General features: G+C 40.9%; 1 protein-coding gene across 1 annotated transcript in view; it reads left to right on the plus strand.

The window, feature by feature from the left end:
- Positions 1–2,019: 2,019 nt before the first annotated feature.
- Positions 2,020–21,478, plus strand: part of Brca2 (BRCA2 DNA repair associated) — a 43,443-nt gene continuing 23,984 nt past the window's right edge. Inside the window, 11 exon segments of the mRNA XM_035443191.1 lie at positions 2,020–2,105; positions 2,601–2,704; positions 6,697–6,924; positions 8,817–8,925; positions 9,431–9,480; positions 9,799–9,839; positions 10,015–10,126; positions 11,714–11,763; positions 12,616–12,727; positions 13,370–14,449; positions 15,648–20,501. Coding sequence (XP_035299082.1) covers positions 2,638–2,704; positions 6,697–6,924; positions 8,817–8,925; positions 9,431–9,480; positions 9,799–9,839; positions 10,015–10,126; positions 11,714–11,763; positions 12,616–12,727; positions 13,370–14,449; positions 15,648–20,501 — 6,703 coding nt within the window. The 5' untranslated portion in view covers positions 2,020–2,105; positions 2,601–2,637.

Here is a 21,478-nt window from a genome sequence, read left to right on the forward strand (position 1 = left end):
GTGTTCCAATGTGGAGGCAGTTTCATGAAGTATCTATAGTAACAGAACAAAGAAAGTCATAAATCAAGGCATTTTAAAAATGCATTGAAGGGGCTGGAGAGAGCTCAGCCATTAAAGGCCAGGCCCACAACCAAAAGAAATACATTGATAAAAACACCAGAGAGAAGGGCTAAGACAGGGAGAGATCTCAGCTACAGGCCTCAGATGCTATCTGATAGCATTCTTGGACCTTTGGTTGGTACAGTTTTGTTAATACATTCCAAAGGTTTTTTGTTTTTTAATCTTCTCATTAGGATATTAGGTCCCATACCACTAAGAAGGGCAAGGAATACATCTTTGGGAAACTAATGACAGCATGAGATAAAGTTTAATTAGGCTTTGGACCTAAAACATTCCAAACTCTCCACGGTCATTAAGTTTTAATCAACAGCTTTGTAGACACAGCCTTTTCCTAGGGAGTTCCATTCACACAATACTGTGCTATATCAGAGTTTTGCTAAGAGACTAGATTTGATACTATCATACACCTATACATAGAACGTAACTATGTGAGGTTGTGACTATTGTTAGCTATGTGACTTATATTCATTATTCACAGTGTATATGAGCATCAAGACATGGTGCATATTAGATATATTTTTATGAAAATGATAATTTAAAAACAGTGAGTTGGATCCTGTAAGTCTTGGTAGTAAACAAGCTAAGCAACTGAACTCCAAGATATGGAGTTTGTTAGAGTAGATGCAGTGGCTGTGAGCCTCCTTGTACCAACAACGAGGGACATAGTTATAAGCCAGGAGTGTGTGATAGTGAAATGGGTTACTGGTTCTCTTTACACCAGCTACTCCATCTTAGTGAGACACCTCTCTCCTCCAACTTTCCCAGAGAAGAAAGCACTTCTTTACATCTTTTTAAATAGTTTTTCTTTTGTTTTTTCTCTGTGTAGCCTGACTGTCCTGGAACTCTCTCTTTAGACCAGGCTGGCCTTGAATTCAGAGAGTCACCTGCCTCTGCCTCTTCTGGTGTGTACATAAGTTATGTGTTTTATGTATGAGTGCTTTATCTGTATGTATACCTGCATACCAGAAGAGGGCATTAGAGCCACCACATAGGTGCTGGGAATTGAACTCAGGACTCTGGAAAAGCAGCCAGTACCCTTCACTGTTCAGCCATCTCTCCACACACACACACACACCCCGCCCCCCTTTTTTTTGTTTGTTTGTTTGTTTTCTCTGTTTAGTCTTTGCTGTCCTGTAACTAACTTTGTAGACCAGACTGGCCTTGAACTCAAAGATCTGCCTGCCTCTGCTTTCCTAGTGCTGGGATTAAAGAAACCACCACCCAGCCCTTATTCTTATTTATATGGTCAAGGCAGATTTCACAAGGTAAGCATATGAAGTCAAATGGATTAGAATTCAAACTTGGAACTATTACTAGGCTAGTTAACTAACTAGCTGTGGCACCAACTTCCGGTGAGGTGTTTAATTTTAACTGGACATGTTAAGTAGGTGAGACAAAGGTGGCTTTGGATTTCTGGCCTTTAATACTTTGGTAGTCAGCCTCCGGAGAAAGAAGTGTCCAAATAAGAGAACAGATCTTGGTGGCTAGCTTTGGGAGTGCAACCTAACGGTTTTTAGCAAGGCAGAGGGGATAGGGGAGGAAGGCAAGACCTGCCAAAGCCATGTTTGCCCTGCTGGAGATGGTCAGAGACCCCTCACAACCCACATCGATTAGGAAAGAAGAAACCGCAAGGGACCCACCCACATGTCCCCAGGGCGCCAAGACCAGACAAACGTGGGCTCGAGGGGTAGAAAAGGTGTCGGGGACTCAGAGTGGCTGCGGATGGGCGAGTGTTCTGGGGGAAAGGTCTGCGCTTTGACCCTGGTTTCACTCGGTGGGGAAAGGAGTACACGAGGTATGGCCAGAGACCGCCGCGAACAGCGACAGGGAGACCCGCTGCCCTGGCTTCCGGTCGGCGCTCGCACGGCGTCCCCGTCGCCGAGTCATGACGTCAGGGCACAGAGCGGGCTTTTCGCGCCATCCTGTGAAGTGAGACGGCGCGGCGTCTGTCAGCCACTGCAGCCAGAGCGGGTCAGTGGGGCCAGGTACATGCGGACGCTCGCTCCGGGGTCGCAGGGGCCGTCGGGGGCACGCCTGACATCCCGGAGGAGCCCCTCGACCTCCTTCTGGGCCGCCGCCCAACCCGGCTCAGCCCCAGGCAGGTTCCCGCCCAGCCCCTTGCAGCTCGCCGCGTCCCTCCCACAGGAATCTGGCGGGTCCCTAGAGCCTGCAGTAGCGCTCTGTTCTGAAGTGTCTATGTCAACTCAGCTCCGTAATTAGGTAAACGTGATTAATGTTAAAGAATATTAAAAACGTGTTACTGACTCGCACCATATCCACTTTCTGGTGCATTTGATGTATCTAGTAGCCACTTGGTTTAAGCACAATTATAAACTGTCCCCATCCTCATGGTAAATTCTGTTCTTGTCCCAAAAGGTGGGCCTAAGGTTGTCTCATTGGACAGACTTAGCAGCGCTTCTGATTTTACCTGTCACCAAGAAAGCAACCCTGTGAAGTGTATTTTACTTTCTCTTTTGCAGATTCTCTACCAAGCATCGGAGAAATACTGTAGAGAAAATGTCCAATGAATACAAAAGGAGACCAACTTTTTTTGAAATTTTTAAGGCACGATGCAGCACAGCAGGTATTGATGAGTTTTTATGAAACTTGGTAAATTAAGTCTCATTGAGAGAAAATGTTTTCAATAATGTTAAGGTGAATGCTTGCTTTAAAAAAAAAACAGAAAACAAAACAAAACAAAAACAAAAACAAAAAACCAACAAGAGCACTTGGGAGACACAGGCAGGTGGAGCTCTGTGAGTTTGCTGCCAGTCTAGTCTACATAACAAGATACAGGATAGCCAGGGCTACATAGAAAGATCCCGTCTTAGAAAAACAAACAAAAAATGCTTGAGCTAGGTGTGATGGCTCACATTTATAATCCCAAACGACTGAGCCAGGTGGATTAAATATGAGTTCAAGGCCAGGCATTAGCAGATGCCTGTAGTTTCACAACTTGGGAGGTAGAGGCAGGAGGGTCAGAGGTTGTAGGCCATCCTCAGCCACACGGTGAGCTGAAGGCCAGTAAGGGGGACACAAGACCAATAAAATAACTCAGTGCTTGACAGTTTTCTTTTGTGCTGAAAACAGCTTGTGGAGTCATAGCTCTAGGTAACGTCTTTCCCTCACCAACCAGACGATGTAGGGTACCTAAATAGATGGGAGATTAGTACTGTGACTTCTAGTGGAAAGAATTGTTCAGAAAGTGCTCCTAGCAAATCAGAAGCGCTGATGCTGCTGCCGGTGAACAGTTGTCATCATTTAGATTTATTTTTAATACTTTAAACCATCTCTCTCTCTCTCTCTCTCTCTCTCTCTCTCTCTCTCTCTCTTTTTCTGTGTGTGTGTGTGTGTGTGTGTGTCTGTGTCTGTGTGTCTTTGTGTGTGTCTGTGTGTGGGTATATGCCTGTGTGTATAGGTGCCTGCAGAGGTCCAAAGAGCATCAGATGCTCTGGGGCTGGAGTTACAGGTGGTTGTGAGTTGTTTGGTGTGGGTATGTGCTAGGGACTAAATTTGAGTCTTTTGCAAGAGCAGTAAGCAGCCACTGAGCCATCTCTCCAGCCCCATTTTTCCTGTTTTAAGGACATTTTGCTATGTAACCATGGCTGATTTAAAACTTGCTATGTAGATCAGACTGGTTTCAAATTTGCTGTGATCGTCCTGCATATTGGGATTGAAATGTGAGCAGCCACACCTGGCTCTGAATTAGATACTGTAAGTAAGTATGGACAGAGTGCATGAAAAAGAAAGTCATATCCATTAATATTGCAGCTGATCTGATCCGATAAACCTTTTGGAGTTGGGAAGAAATCAGTCACTGTAAGTGTCTAGAAATGGTTGATTTCATTTTGAAAGCTCACATTTCGTCATTAGCAGCCAACCTTTTTTTTTAATATTTTTATTTATTATGTATACAGTATTCTGTTTGCATATTTGCCTGCACACCAGGAGAGGGTACCAGATCTCATGATAGGTGGTTGTGAGCCACCATGTGGGTGCTGGAAATTGAACTAAGGACCTGTGGAAGAGCAGCCAGTGCTCTCAGCCTCTGAGCCATCTCTCCAGCCCAGCAAACCTTTTTTTTTTTTTTTTTTTTTTTTTTTTTTTTTTACTATGATAAGCTCACCACATTCTTGAGAAAATGTCTGCCAAACTCTTCAGATTGGAACACTTGGCCTTTTGTGGAAAGTGTACGAGTTCTGCTCACAGCTCATCACAAGTGCTTTCCTGGTAGATTTCAGTCTGCAGAAATGCTGTTTCTCAGAAAGTATTGGAAGGGTGTGCTGAAGAATTTAAGCTTGGTCAAATTTAGGTGGCTTAATGGGTAAAGGTGTGTGCTACATAGGTCTGGTGACCGGTTTGTTGCCCAGAAGACACATGAAAGTAGGACAGAAGCAGCTGTGCACAGTTGTCCTCTGACTCCCACATGCACACCCACATACATCATATACACGGTAATAAGATTTAAAGATACACTTACTTCATGCGGTTCATTTCTACTTTGTTAGTGAGTCCCTGGCCTTCCCCTTGGGTTGGTAGGAAATGTTAAGCACTGGTATAGTTGGGTCCACTTCCTCCTATCATGGAGATGCACCAGTTGATACCTACCTTATCCTTGTTCAGCTGATGAAGATGTTGACTTTGTGAAAAAGGCAAAGGATAGCCAGGCGTTGGTGGCACACGCTTTTAATCCCAGCACTCGGGAGGTAGAGGCAGAGGCAGGCGGATCTCTGTGAGTTCAAGTCTAACCTGTTCTACTGAATGAGTTCCAGGACAGCCTCCAAAGCTACACAGAGAAACCCTGTCTTGAAATTCCCACCCCCCCCCAAAAAAAGAAAAAGGCAAAGGACACCGTGGTCTAATTATGAAAATGGATTTAGCTTATTGAACCTCCTGAAATCTGAGAAACTGCTATATAGGGTGGGTGTGTCATGTTAGACATTATGTCATTGCCATGTAAGAATCTTTTTCATATTTATTTGAAAGTGTAAAGTGTTTCTTTAACCCATACTCACAAAGAGATTTGTCCTACTGACAGTCTTTGAAATCATTTTTTTTTTTATCAATGCAGTACATGCTAACTGTGAATAGTTTGGTGTTTTATTTTTCCTGAATTGATGATTGTTGTTAAGAAAGTAAAAAAGATAATATAGCTAAATTCTATTTCCTTTTAAGTTTTGGGTTTTTGTTTTGTTTTGGTTTGGTTTTTGGTTTTTCGAGATGTGGTTTCTCCATATAGCTTTGTAGACCAGGCTGACCTTGAATTTACAAAGATCCGCCTGCCTCTGCCTCTCAAGATTAATCCCACGCCTGGGATTAAAGACGTGCACTGCCACCACCATCCAGCCTTCCTTTTAAGTTTTTGAAATTATTTTTTGCTGCACTTTCAAAAGAGTAGATTAATGATCTTGCTTAATGAACCTTAAAGTAATCCACAGTCACAATTCCTTTTTTTTTTTCTTGTTCTTTTTGTTTTGCTTTGTTTTCTATATTTGGTATGCTCTAGATTATGGAGTCTTTTTCTTCTTCTTTCTTCTTCTTCATAGGCTCTTGGGGCTGGAGAGATGGCTCAGCAGTTAAAAGCACTTGCTGTTCTTCCAGAGGACCCAGGTTTAATTCCCAGCACCCATATGGCAGCTCACAACTGTTTGTAATGTAACTCCAGTTCCAGGCTACCCAACACCCTCATCCAGTCATACATTCAGGCAAAACACTAATGCTTATAAATAAAAATTTTAAAAAAAGATAGTCCTCCTTTCCCACCCCCACCCCGAGCTTTTCTTGGTTAGTTTTAAAGATAGAATCTCACTATGTAGGCAAGCCAGCCTGGAACTTATGACAGTCCTCCTTCTGTAACCTCCTAAATGCCAGAATTGTAAGTGTATGGTACCATACCCAGCTGAGAAATGGTTTTTATATAGCTAGCCTCAAACTTGAGATCTTCCTGCGTCAATCCCCAAGTGATAGGATTATAGGTGTTTACCACCATGCCCTGCTAGTCAAAATTTCAAGTTCCTTTTGTTATTTTTTTTTATTATACAGTGTTCCTCCTGCATGTGTGCTTGTAGGCCAGAAGAGGGAATCAGATCTTATTATAGATGGGAAAGGGTGGTGGGGTGGTCAGAGGACAACTTGCAAGAGTCACTTCTCTGCTTCTACCATGTGGATTCTGGTCTTGAGCTGAGGTCTCCAGGCTTGGCAGGAAGCAACTTTACCTGCTGAAGCTTCTTGCTGGTACTGCTTTGTTTCTTGAAATGAAGGTCTCAGTGTGTAGCCTGAGCTGTTTTCAATCTTTAGTCCTCCTGCCTCAGACCTACTGGAAACTGGACTAATAGGCAAGTACAACCGTGACCTCTCCTTTATTCTTTGCTATGATCTTTGAGCCTTTTTGGCGTTTTTTTTTTATCGATTTTGCATGTATGTGTGCATGCATGTGCTTTTGCACACATATCCCATGGCACAAGGTGTGTATTCGAATGATCTTTACTAGCCCTGTTCTTTATTACAGTCTTCATTGCTCATGGTTTCTCTGTGTCGCTGATTAAATCTAAGATGGGATTTTTGCTTTTCTTGCAGACTTAGGACCTATAAGCCTGAATTGGTTTGAAGAACTTTCTTCAGAAGCCCCACCATATAATTTTGAGCCTCCAGAAGAATATGAATATAAGACCAACAATTATGAGCCACAGCTGTTTAAAACGCCACAGAGGAAGCTCTCTTACCATCTGTTGGCTTCAACTCCAATAATATTCAATGAACAAGGTCAAACTCTACCAGTAGACCAGTCGCCTTTCAAAGAACTAGGTATCTATAGACAGATGTGGTGGTGGTGCACGCCTTTAATCCCAGCACTTGGGAGGTGGAATCAGGCGGATCTCTGTGAGTTTGAGGCCATCCTGATCTACATACAGAGTTCACGACAGCCAGAGCTACAGAATAGAGAGACCCTGTCTCAAAAAGAAAAAAAAAAAAATTAGTTAACTATAGATTAAACTTGTGCAAATGATTCAATGTGATGGAGGGGATATGAGCTAAAACATCAGGCAAGGTTGTGTGTAAAAATCACAGCTCTGTGATAAACTGGGTTTTGTTGTGCTAATCAATCTTTCTTGACTGGAGAATGGAGATGGTGGACATAATATGTGATAGGTTTGGGTTCAATGAAGTAATTTCAGTATTTAATAAATAATGCTTCTTTTCCTTCCTCCTATGACTAATATGCTAAGTATTAGTACAAATACTGAGACTTTTCTGAATTAGGACTCTGATATCTTGCAGCCTGTGACTTGTTGCTGATGTTGACTAAGCTATGTCTCTGCATGTTAGGACAGGATGGAGGATTTCTTCATCAGTTTCTTGGGAATATGTTAATCTGACAGCAGTTCTTCTGACTGCGTGCCAGGTGTTTGTAAACACCCGTTTAGTAAGGGTGTTCATTTATTCAGTCTTGGGAATGTTTATTACCTACTTGCCATAAGTGTGCACTTCCCTTTAGAGTACTACTTCATGATGTGCTCAGTGGACATGTCATGTGGTGTTGTGTTCACTATGGATGTGGTAAAGAACAGACTTTCTACCGCAGGAAGCTCACAGCACTGGGAGAAACTGCACAGTGTGAGACCCCTGGAAACACATAGGAGGGCAGGCAGGAAGCTCAGCGAGCACTGGGTGAAGCAGGAGCAGTGTGAGACCCCTGGGGAACATACAGAAGGGCAGGCACATACTTTTACCCTCAAAACCACTAAGGATTTCTGAATTGGGTGGTTCCTTCTTGTCCAGGGCATCTCTCCTACCAGGTGAGGATTAGATTAGTCAGTTTTCTTAATTGAAGCCTGAAAGTAGATGTTCAGTCAAGAAAAAAGTGAAAGACTGTGGTGGTGCAAGCCTTTAATCTCAGCATTTGGGAGGCGGGGGTAAATGAATCTGAGTTCAAGGCCAGCTTGGTGTACATAACAAGTTCCAAAACAACCAGGGCTGTAACCCCAGACTGGGGAGGAAATAGGGAAAGGGAGACAAACAGCTTGTACATAGGTCTGCACTCTTTTAGAGTAGTTATTGGTTGGGTACAACCAAAAGTGGAATGGGAAAGAACAGCATCTTACCAGCCAAGTCAAATGAAGCCATCAGGCTAGTGAGATAATTTGGTCGGGTACGTGTTTATCATTTGATTATTTATTTTTATTTTATGTACATTGGTATTTTGGCTGCATGTATATCTGTGTGAGGGAGTTGGCACCCTTGGAACAGGAGTTACATACAGGTGTGAGCTGCCATGTGGGTGCTGGGAATTGAACCTGGATCCTCTGGAAGAGCAGCCAGGCCTCTTAATGCTGAGCCACCTCTCCAGCCCCCGCCCCCACTACCAGTTTCAGTCTCTAGCACCAAAGAGAAGGAAGGAGGGGAAGTTGCAGTCATGAAGGCCTTATTTTCCCACTTTTTTATTCAGGAGTCTGAAATTGAATGATGAAAACTTTTCACAGACTGATACGTCAGATTGGACTTGGTGGGTTTCTGTTCAATGTTTCCCTTTATTTTTACCTTCCGTGATGCCATAGCATAGGGTATACATTACCTCTTGACATGCATTTCTGTAGGAGGCATCAGCTCACTGTACATTCTTTTTCTGTTAAGTTCAAAATGTAAAAGTTCAAAGTTCACAGAGTCTACACCCTCACTGGATTATTTTACTGTTTCAGGGAAGACTCTTGGAAATAGTAGACATAAAAATCACCACAGAACCAAGGCCAAAATGGACTCCATGGTTGATGTTGCCAGTCCACCTCTGAAGTCTTGTCTCAGTGAAAGGTATGATGATCCTGGTGTATATTTTTAAAAGTACATACAGACAGACATGTTGTATTGGTTTGTTTTCAAGGCTTGGTCTCACACTTCAGTCCAGGCTGGCTTTGCACTCAAAATTTCCCAGCCTTAACCTCCCATAAGGCTGTGGATTCTGTCATGACCCACCATGTGTTTAAATAAAACATTTTCCTGCATATGTCTGTCATCCAAATTGCTTTGAGTGAGCATCTCCTGGAAAAACTTCTGTTTTTAAATAATGTGCAATAGATTCCTTAGCTGAGTAGTTTTCATGTTAGAAACATTTTCTTTGGGCCAGACCTGGTAACTCACTCCTAATATCATAACACTAGGGAGGCTGAAGCAGCTGGGTCCCATTGTAAAGCCAGCCTGGGATATATAACAAGCACTTGTCTCCAAAACCATAAAAACACTAAGAGTCAGTACAGAATGATCTCTCTGCTATTGCTGTTGTCCTTTTAACCTGAAGCCATTATTTCATTTTGTCTAGCCCTCTTACTCTGCGATGCACACAGGTTGTACCACAAAGAGAAAAGCCAGGTATGAGCATAGCAAAGGTTCTTATTTTTGTTGTCTTTTAAGACCTTATTTGCGTTTAAGTTGTCTGTGTCAGTGTTTTGCCTATGTGTATATATGTACACCACATGCGTTCCTGGTGTCCAGAGTCCAGAAGCAAGCATTAGATCCCCTGAAACTGGAGTTATAGGTGATTGTGAGCCACCTATTGTAGGTGCTAGGAACCCAGATCCTCCGCAAGAGCAGCCAGTGCTCTTAAGTACTTCAGCCCCCCTGGTTTTTATTTGTCGGTTGTAGAAATGTTAATAAAAACCTAATAACTTTCTGTTTTTTCACCTGCAGTGATGTGTGGAAGTTTATTTTCTACACCAAAAATCGAGGAGGTAAATGTTCTGCTTGGTTACTTACAGTATGCAAGTTGAGAATGTGACAGCGTCACCTCTTAACTTGTGAGTTGCAGATCTGTACTTAGCATGCTGTCTCACAGAGGCATAAAGTATGAATGAAAAAAAAAATCACCAGTGTTTCTGTAAATTAAACTTTTGTCTTTCTTTATAGGGTCAGACACCTAAACCTATTTCTGAAAGTCTGGGAGTTGAGGTGGATCCTGATATGTCTTGGTCCAGTTCATTAGCTACACCACCAACCCTTAGTTCCACTGTGCTCATAGGTAATGATGGCAAATGTGTACTCTACAGGAAGAGGTAGCTGAGGCTGCTAAATGGTCATCTCCAACCTTGTGTTAAAATTAAACCTGGGAGGGCTAGAGAGATGCTCAATGGTTACAAGCATTTGCTGTCCTGCAGAGGACCCTGGTTCAGTTCTCAGCACAACTATCCATAATAACTCCAATCCCAAGCCAGGCAGTGGTGGCACATCCTCCCAGCAGAGGCAGAGGCAGGCAGATCTCTGTGTTCAAGGCCAGCCTGGTCTACAGAGCAAGTTCCAGGACAGCCAGGGCTACACAGAAAAACCCCATCTCGAAAAAAACAAAACAACAACAAAACAAATCTCTAGTTCCAGGGGATCTGATGCCCTCCTCTGGCTTCCACAGACTCCTGCGTGCATGTGGTCCACATACATACATACATGCAGACAAAACACCCATACACATAAAATAAAAACAAAGATTAAAAAAGTAAGTAGACATGAAAGCTAACTCAGATATTGCTGTGTGCTGAATGTGTTTGTAGTTCAGAATAATTTTCTCCTGTTTTGTCCAAAGTGCTATCAAAGAATCACATTATATTTTAGTGCTGTGTCATCTGTGTATGATAACTTCATATACACATTCACTCATAATATTTAACCACATTATGTAGATGTGCTCATTCACAAGACAGTGTACTGCTCTTCCAATTATGAGTTTATACTCATACCATAATTCTTTTTGTGGGTTTTGTTTTATTCTGTGTGCAAATATGCACATGTGCAAATGCCACAGCACTTGTGTGAGGTCAGAGGATAATTTTCAGGGCTGGGATGATTCTAGCCAAATAACATTTCATTTTGATCCGTTTAGCCAGAAGTGATTGGATTTCATTTTATTGCTTATGTGAAATAATAAAGCAAAAAGGCTGAAAGCTGAGAAGTAGTTAGTATTAATTATGCCTGTGGGCTATATCATTGTCTAACTAGAGGGTAAAGTTCCAGGGCAGTTTTGAAGTCACAGCCTTACAGGTCTTTTATCTGCCATTGTAGAGAATATTATCATAAAGCATATATCACCAAACCACCTTTTTTGTTTGTTTGTTTGTTTGTTTTTGTTTCTCGAAGCAGGGTTTCTCTGTATTGTTTTGGAGCCTGTCCTGGAACTTGTCCTGTAGACCAGGCTGGCCTTCAACTCACAGAGATCCACCTGCCTCAGCCTCCCGAGTGCTGGGATTAAAGGCCTGTGCCACCAATGCCCAGCTCCATTTCTTACCACCTTGCAAGTGGCATTAAGAAACAATGTGACCAAAGAAGAAGAAGAAGAAGAAGAAGAAGAAGAAGAAGAAGAAGAAGAAGAAGAAGAAGAAGAAGAAGAAGAAGAAGAAGAAGAAGAAGAAGAAGAAACAATGTGACAAGTCAGTCAACTCAGTCCAAGTTGGCCTTTCTCATTGCTGGCTTTGGTCACTTAATTTTGTTTTAGATATGCTGCTACTTATCAAATAGTAATGTGTAGGCAGAGTTATTTCCAAAAAGAACTGTTTGTTGTTAATTTTGGTGTACACTATAATATAATACAGTACAGCTAAATTTAATTTCTGTTTTACAGCCCGAGATGGGGAAGCACGAGGAATTGTGTTTCCTGAAGACTCCCCCGCTGTAAGTCAGCATCAGACTGGTGATACTCATGGCATTCCTCGATCAGAATACATTCAGTTGTTCTTTTTTAATGCTTTAATGTGTGTGTGTGTGTGTGTGTGTGTGTGTGTGTGTGTGTGTGTGTGTGTGTGTGTGTGTTTGCTTACATACAGCCAGGGCTACACAGAGAAACCCTGTGTCAAAAAAAATTTTTTTTAATTCTCTGAAGTGGCCATACATGTGTATATTTTGATCATACTTGACCTCTCTTCCTCTTCCAGTTGCCCCTTGATCTTCCCTAACAAGACCCACTCCCAACTTTAATATATTCTTTATCTTTCTTCTTAAAATGATCCCCTGAATCCAATTAGTGTCCCTGGATACACGCGGCTGTGGGGCTGCGCATTGGAGGATGAGCAACCCATCAGTGGCCCCACTCTCCATCCAAATGACTTTCCCTTCCCCAGTAACCATCAGAGCTACATCATAGCTCCTCAGCTGGGTTTTGTGGTGGTTGTTTTGGTTTGGGTTTATTTTTATTTTTGTTTTTTGGCTTTTTTGAGATGGGTTTTGCTATGCAGCTCTGGCTAGCCTGAAACTAGTTGTGTAAATCATTCCAGCCTCAAACTTAATGGTCTTCCTGACTTTGCTTCCCAAGTTCTAGGATTATGTGTGTGTCACTATGCAGCTCTCCTGCATTTTCTTAAAACTACAATTTATAATTTTCCCAAGCTTTTGGGAATGTTTCTAAACCTGATCCCGTATGTAATTTCTTTCTACAAAAATTTTCCCATCTTTCTGTTTGGTAATATGCATATATGTGTACAATGAAAGGGTTATACTATTTAATGATTTTGAAAATAATTTCAGCAGGTTTTGAAAAGCTACTTTTCCAGCCACAATGAAAGTCTGAAAAAGAGTGGTATATCAGTTCCCTCTGTGACTGACAGCGAGAACAAAAACCAGAGGGAAGCTTTTAGTCATGGTAAATATTCCTGTTTCGTTGAGCTGCTGATCTTGATTGATGTCATTGTTCTTTTCTCAGGAGAAATGTCACTGCTTTCCTTTCTCAACTTCTGACATCAGGATACAGAAGATAGAAACTAACTTGATGGGTTTTCTTCCTAGTTGCAGTAATACAGAATTGATTGGCTGCATTTGAGTTGACAGTTTTTTGACTACTAAATGGAGGAGGAGATAGCACTTTCCTTTGTTTTGGTTTTTCCAGACAGTTTCTCTGTGACAGTCCTGGCTGTCCTGGAACTCACTCTAAGGCCAGGGTGGCCTTAAACTCACAGAGATCCACCTGCCTCTGCCTCCCAAGTGCTGGGATTAAAGGTGTCCACTACAGACGCCTGGCAAGATAGCACTTTCAAAGGCAGCCCTTGATTGTGCAGAGTGATAAGATGTTTTACAGACTGGAGTCTGAGTAAAGACTTTGAGCACATTGGATCAGGTTCTAGGAGAATGACTTGCCAGAAGAAGAATTAGCATTCATAGTAACCCCTTACTGCAGAATTGTGTATTATTTAATATGAATCATCTCTGAGAAGAATTGTGAGAATAATATAAAGAATATGGTTGCATTATAAATGTTATAATGTGCTTTTGTTTTGAATTGTAACAGGATTGGGGAAAACGTTAGAGGATTCATCTGGCAAAACAAACAGCTTCAAAGATTGCCTTAGGCAGTCAATACCAAATGTTCTAGAAGATGGGGAGACAGCTGCAGATACTTCTGAAGAAGATAGTTTCTCATTATGTTTTCCTAAGCATAAAACCAGAAAAATGCAAAAAATGAGAATGGGCAAGACCAGGAAGAAAATTTTCAGTGAAATAAGAACTGATGAATTAAGTGAAGAAACTAGAAGTGGAGCTGATGGAAAACATTCATTTGCACTTGAAATTGACCCAAGAGATAGTGATCCCTTAGATCCAGATGTGACAAACCAGAAATGCTTTGACAATGGGAATGAGGAAATCTGCGAGGAAGTTGTACAGTCTTCAGACACTCGATGGTCTCAGCTAACCCTTTCTCGTCTAACTGGTACCCAGAAGGGAAAAATACCTCTACCTCCTATTTCTTCTTGTAACCAAAATAATTCAGAAAAAGACTTCATAGATACGAAGGAAGAAGGTATTGACTCTGTTACTTTAGAAAATTCTTTGCCTCATATTTCTAGTTTTCCAGAACCAGAAAAGATGTTCTGTGAGAAAACTCTGGTAGATAAGGAACATGAGGGACAGCATCTTGAATCACATGAGAACTCCATTGCAGGGAAGCAAGTGGTATCTGGAACTTGTCAAGCAGCTTGCCTATTGAGAGAGCCACTTGAAGAGTCTCTGGGTAATCTCTTCTCAGAGAGTGTGACTAGCTCAGCCTTTACAGAAGAACCCAGTGCCTCTGCAAGTGGATTGGGAATATGTGCTGTGTCCTCACAGAGAGAGGATTCTTTGTGTCCTAGTTCAGGTGACACTGGAAACTGGCCATCAACTCTCACTCACACTTCTGCAACTGTGAACAATACAGGTTTAATATCCAGTCTAAAAACTAAAAGAAGAAAGTTTATTTACTCTGTCGGTGACAGTGCATCTCATCAAGGAAAAATACTACAGGCAGACAGAAAGTCAGAGCTCACTAACACTTCTGCTCAGTTCGAAACAAGTGCTTTTGAAGCGCCATTCACGTTTACAAATGGGAATTCAGGTATTCCTCTTTATTTCTTCTAGTGTATATATAGTTTTATAGGTGAGATTAAGTCCTCTTATTTGAATATGTGATTTTTAAAGTTTTTTTGAAAAGAAACACCTGCTTTCTTTCTGTAGTCTTTTAGGTCTCATATTAACCTCAAGCAGTGCTTATTTATATACATTATTGTTGAGACTTTGGATTCAGGGTTTAGAATTGTGTCATTCAAACTTGTTGGATCATTTTGCACTGAGTGTGTATGCAAATATATATGTGTGTGTGTGTGTGTGTGTGTGTGTGTGTGTGTGTGTGTGTGTATTGGCTTTTTATAATATTTATTATACATATGTGTGTGGGCATATGCATGGCACAGGGTGCATGTGTGGAGGTCAATGAACAACTTGTCTAGTTGTGTCTTACCTACCATGTAGTCCTCAGGTCCTCAGGCTTCATGGCAAATGCCTTGACCCACTGAGCCATCATGCTATCTGTCCCCCTTTTGTGTTTTACACTGGCTTTGAACTTTGTCTTGACTGATCCTCCTGCCTTAGGCTCCCAAGTAGTTGGGACCACAGACATGCACTGATGTGTCCTGCTTCATGGCTTCTGAGACAGCTTTCTATCTATATATATTAGGAACCTGACTGCTTAGCTCCTGCTTAAAAGTGTTTATTATGTGCAAATTGGAGAACTCAAAGTGGTGTTTACTTGGGAAGCTGAAGCAGGAGGATCATTTGAGCCTAGGAATTTGAGGACAGACCTGTTGCCTCCATACCCCTTCAAACCTGCACCACCCAAAATCAGTTTTATCTCCCTACAAGAAAATGTAAAAGGTTTGGTGACTAGGTTGGTGGTCCTAGAGTTCTGAAGAGTTGCTTGTGCTCCAGAGATCTGCCTGCCTCTGTTCCCCGTCCTACAGCACTGGAGTTGACAGATACACACTGCCACACCCTGCTTTTTATGTGGGTACATGTGGGTACTAGGGATCATGAATTCAGGTCTTCATGATGGGCCCTTTACTGACTGAGCTAGCATCTCAGCCCCTTCATCTAGAAATTTAGTAACTTCAGAGTTGTGACTATGAAGGGTTCTGTTTTGAATCTGTTAATTGCTCTTGCTCTTCTTATTTTAAACACTTTTAACATGGGGAAAGCATTGAGTAGATGCAATTAGTAGCACTTTAACCTGTTCTGTCACTGTGTATTCTTATGTTTAGGTTTATCAGATTCTTCTCTCCAAAGAAGCTGTTTACAGAATGATGCTGAAGAGCCATCTTTGTCCTTATCCACCTCATTTGTGACTGCTTCCAAGAAAGAAAGTAGTTATAGTAATGCATTGATATCTCAGGATCTCCATGACAAAGAAGCAATAGTCAGTGAAGAAAAACTGCAGCCACATACAGCCCTGGAAACTGATTGTCTGTCGTGCTTGCCAGAAAGACAATGTGAATATGATCCAAAGGGTCCCAAAGTTTCAGATGGAAAAGAAGAAGTCTTAGTCTCAGCATGTCATCCTGCAGGACAGCACACAGCAGCAGCACAGCCCAGCAGCATTAGCTTTGAATTACAGGAAGACCCTGTCAATGGCCACAATAGTACAAGTCCTAAAGAAACTCCTAGCTTGAAGGTGCTTCTGTCAAAGCCAGTTGTGCTTTCTAGAGGAAAAGTGTCATGTAAAATGCCAGAGAAACTGCAGTGTGAGAGTTATAAAGATAATACTGAATTAAGCAAAAGCATTCCCTTGGGAGGAAATAAAATACACATCCTAAGTGAAAATTCTAAACCTCCTGAGCTTCTGCCACCTGGAAAATATGTAACAGAAGCATCCCCCACAGTGAAGTCTCAGTTCAATCAGAATACAAATCTAGCAGTCAAAAAAAATGACCAAGAAGAAACGCCTTTTATTTCAGAAGTAACAGTCAATGTGAGTTCTGGAGAACTTTTCCCAGACAATGAGAATAATTTCGCCTTTCAAGTAACTCATGAAAATAATAAGACTGCCTTAGGAAGTACTGTGGAACTGCAGGAAGAAGACCTCCGCCATGCTAAAGGGCCTAATCTCAACAACTCTCCCACAGCAGTAGATGGAGACATAGGTGATGAGCAAGCAGCTCATGCACTGATTATGGAAGACTCCGATTCCTCAGCTTTAGTCCATGAGTGTGCAAAGAAGAGCAGAAATACTATAGAGCAGCATCTGAAAGGAACCACAGACAAAGATTTCAATTCCTCCTTGGATGTGAAATCAGATGGGAACAATGACTATACAGACAAATGGCCAGGATTTTTGGATCCAGTTTTTAAGCATAAATTTGGAGGTAGCTTCAGAACAGCTTCCAATAAAGAAATAAAACTTTCAGAACATAATGTTAAGAAAAGCAAAATGTTCTTCAAAGATATTGAAGAGGAGTATCCTACTAGTTTAACCTGTATTGACATAGTTAATGCCTCACCATTAGCAAACCAGGAGATACTAAGTGGACCTTATACATTTGATTTGCAGTCAGTCACTACCATGTCTGCCCATCCACAGAGTCAGGCATCTGTTTCTTGTGAAGATACTCACACATCACTTCAGGTGTTACCTTCAAAGCAAGATTTTCATTCGAATCACAATTTAACACCCAGCCAAAAGGCAGAAATTACAGAACTTTCTACTATCTTGGAAGAATCAGGAAGTCAGTTTGAATTCACACAGTTCAAAAAGCCAAGCCATGTAGCACAGAATAATATACCTGAAGTGCCTGGAAAACAGACGGTTGCCATAAATACTACTTCTGAGGGGTGGAAAAGGATTGGTCTTCATCTCACAGTGGATCCTGCCTCTGTAGCTCAGACAGATGACAGCAAGAAATTTGAAGGTTCTGCTGGATTTAGACAAAGCTTTCCTTGCCTGTTGAAAAGCAGTTGTAACAAAAATACATCTAGTTTTTTAGCAAATGTAAATGAAATGGAGTTTCGAGGATTTCGTTCTGCTCTTGGCACAAAGCTTAGTGTGTCTAGTGAGGCTCTGCAAAAAGCTGTGAAACTCTTCAGTGACATTGAAAGTGGTAGTGAGGAGACTTCCACAAAAGTCGACCCAAGAGCTTTGTCTTCAGGTGCTCGTCATGATTCTGGTGCTTCTGTGTTTAAGATAAGGAAACAAAACAGTGGTAAAAGTTTTGATGAGAAAACTAGTAAGTGCCAAGTAACATTACAGAATAATACCGAAGTGACTACTGGTATTTTTGTTGACAGAAATCCTGAAAATTATGCAAGAAATACAAAATGTGAAGATAACAACTCTACTGGTTTTCAAAGAAGTCCTTATAAATTAAAAAACTCGGAGGATAGTGAATCAAGTACAAGCGGCACAGTTTCTGTTCATCAAGATGATGGTGACTTACCATGTGCTGCTGATCACTGCAGCAAGTACCCTGAGTCGTGTTCCCAATATGTAAGGGAGGAAAACACACAAATTAAGGAATGTGTATCAGATTTAACATGTTTGGAAGTCATGAAAGCTGAGGAAACATGCTATATTCAACCTTCAGATAAAGAACAATTACCTTCAGGTAAGATGGAACAAAATAGAAAAGATTTTAATATATCCTTTCAGACTGCAAGTGGGAAAAATGTCAGAGTCTCTGAGGAGTCATTAAGTAAAAGTATGAATATTTTAAATCAAGTAACAGATGAATCGATCATCTCTTCAGATTCTTTGAATTCTAAATTTCATTGTGGCACAAATAACAACAAGATGGGTATTTCACATCACAAGGAAACTACCAGTACTAAAAAGGTATTTGAAGAACGTTTCCCAGTTGGGACTGTCAGTCAATTACCAACTCTCCAGCAGCATCCTAGATGTGAAATAGAAAGTATCAAAGAACCTGCTCTGTTGGGTTTTCATACCGCTAGTGGAAAAAAAGTCAAAATTATGCAGAAATCTTTAGACAAAGTGAAAAACCTTTTTGATGAGACACAGTATGTTAGTCATCAAGGGTCAAAACCCTTGAAGGACAGAGAGAACTGCAAAGAAGGACTTGCATTAGGATGTGAGACAATTGAAATACCTGCCTCCAAGTGTGAAGAAATGCAGAAGAGCTTTCTCTCTAAGGAGTCTGAAGTGCTATCTAAGCAAAGTGATCGTTTGTATAGGTCGACTGAAAATCTCAGAACATCAAATGGTACCTCTTCTAAAGCTAATGTACATGGAAACATAGAAAGTGAAATAGAAAAAAGTCCTACAACTTGCTGCATTAGTCATTTATCTTATTCAGTCACTGAAGATTCTGCTTTGACATGTGACACAGGACACGGTAGAAAAACTTGTGTCAGTGAGTCTTCTCTATCCAAAGACAGAAAATGGCTTAGAGACCGACTGGGTGATAAGCTTCAAAAAAGAGATGCTGCCGAAATTGAATGTGTAAAAGAACATACTGAGGGTTATGCTGGAGATGCCTCATGTGAGCATAGTTTAGACAGTATCAGAAATGAAGTTGATATAAATTGTGTCTCTGAAAATCAAACTTCAGCCCTCTTTAGTGACCCTAGCATGTGTCATAGCTGTCCATCCCATTTTGGTTGTCATTGTGATAACAAGCATAATGACTCAGGATATTTCTCAAAAAATAAAATTTATTCTGATACTCAGCCAGACACGAAGAATGAAGACACTGCCAATTTTTCCAGTGTATATGCTACAAAAGAAGTAAATATATACCCGCCAACTGTAAATGAAGATATTTGTGTTCAGAAACTTGAGACTAACTCTTCACCACATACAAATAAAAATGTAGCCATTGACTTGGCTATAGCAGATTCAAGGAATTGTAAGGTATGCCCATCCAAGTTCATTACAGATCACTCACAAGAAACTGTGAAAACAGTAAAAGCAATATTTACACATAACAGTGATAAAACAATTAAGCAAAACACAAAGAGTAAACCAGATACTTGCCGGACAAGCTGTCAGAAAGCATTGGATAATTCAGAGGATTTTATATGTCCTAGCTCTTTAGAAGATGACTATATGAACTCACATAAGACTTCTGTTTATACCCACGATGAACAAATATTACAGCATAACCTAAGTGTGTCTGGACTGGAGAAAGCTCAAATACCACCTGTTCACTTGGAAACTTGGGATAAGTGTAAATCTACAAGGGAACTTGCACAGGCAGCCTGTTCTTCACACATGCCGGGGATTTTTAGCACAGCAAGTGGAAAAGCTGTACAGGTATCAGACGCTTCATTAGAAAAGGCAAGGCAAGTGTTTTCTGAGATGGATGGTGGTGCTAAACAGTTACTTTCCACATTGTCTCTGGAAAGTCATGAACAATCAGACCACTCTGGGAGAAGAGAAAACTCTGTGACACATAACCCTGAGGATGTATTGTCACTCCCAAAAACCTTTGCAAGCAATGCCAATTCATCTGTATTCTCTGGATTTAGTACAGCAGGTGGTAAACGGGTCACAGTTTCAGAAAGTGCCTTACACAAAGTTAAGGGAATGTTAGAGGAATTTGATTTGATCGGAACTGAACATACTCTCCAGTGTCCACCTACATCTGAAGGTGTATCAAAAATACTTCCTCAATATTGTGTTGAAAAGAGAACCCCAGAATACCCTATAAACTCTAAATTGCAGAAAACCTATGATGATAAATTCAGTTTACCAAACAACTATAAAGAAAGTGCTTCTTTGGGGAATACTCATTCTCTTGAAGCTTCTCCCCAACTCTCTCAGTTTAAGCAAGACACACGGTTGGTATTAGGAACCAAAGTATCCCTTCTGGAAAAAGAACAAACCTTCCCTCAAAATATAAAAACAGAAAGTGGTGTAATGGAAACTTGTCCTGATGTCCCTGTGAGAACAAATGTAGGAGACTGTTCTGCTTTCGACAAAAAGCCAGAGAACTGTTTTGAAACAGAAGCGGTGGAGATTGCCAAAGCTTTTATGGAAGATGATGAGCTGACGGATTCTGAACCAAGTCACGACAAATACTCATTGTTTACCTGCCCCCAAAATGAGGCTTTGTTAAATTTGAGAACTAGAAAGAGAAGAGGAATGGCTGTTGATGCAGTTGGTAAGGATTTACTTTTACTATGGTCTGCTGGTCTCTCTCCTCAGTAGTCTCATAGGCCAGTGTTAAAGACTTTTTTTTTTTCTGTAGAGTTTGGAGGACAGTGATTTTGCTCTTGTTATCTATAAGTCTGTACCAACAGGTCATCTTTTAAGGCTCTTTAGTGTATTTTTAGAGATTGCTAATAGTTACAGTTAAGAAATGATGCTAGGATGTTTGATTTCCAACAAAGCTGGTGTAATGTTAACTTTTCCAGAGTGTGTAAAGAGGTTCCAATCCTGGCAGTTAGAAGCTGGTTTCTAGAATAGCCCGGTGACTTAATGAGTTCTGTATACTACTTAGTTACAGTATTCTTCCTGTATCCTCAATTCTGAGCCTGTTCCCATATCCATAAAATGTAGTCATTATCTCTCAGATAATAGTAAAGATAAGATTGTGCTTAGTGCTGCCAGACTTGCTGTTTAATAACTGTAATCCCAGCGTTCAAGAGCCTAAGAAGGAGTGCCTTAAAGTCAAGATCAGCCTGGGTTAAATAACATAGCTGAGTCAGAAACATCCATCAATTAATTGATTACATTTTTTTTAAATCACAAAATGTAAGTTACTTAACATTGAACCTGACATATTACTTATCTATGCAGAGAGCTTAGTGTTTGCATGCTTCCCTCACATGTATTCTAAATGCAGATGCATTAATAAATAATGCCCTATTCATCTCTGTGAGTTCAAGACCACCCTGGTCTACAAAGCAAGTTCCAGGACAGCCTCCAAAGCCACAGAAAAACCCTGTCTTGAAAAACCAAAATAATAATAATAATAATAATAATAATAATAATAATAATGATAATTCACAGTTCCTTATGTATATATGTGTTTTCTTGCATGTATATCTGTACACCATGTACATGCCTGGTGCTCACCAAAAGAGGCACTGGATCCCCTAGAACTGTTACAAAGGTGTTACAAAGGGTAGCACCATG

Source organism: Cricetulus griseus, chromosome 4 (assembly GCF_003668045.3).
Source record: "Cricetulus griseus strain 17A/GY chromosome 4, alternate assembly CriGri-PICRH-1.0, whole genome shotgun sequence".
NCBI classification, from domain to species: Eukaryota; Metazoa; Chordata; class Mammalia; order Rodentia; family Cricetidae; genus Cricetulus; species Cricetulus griseus.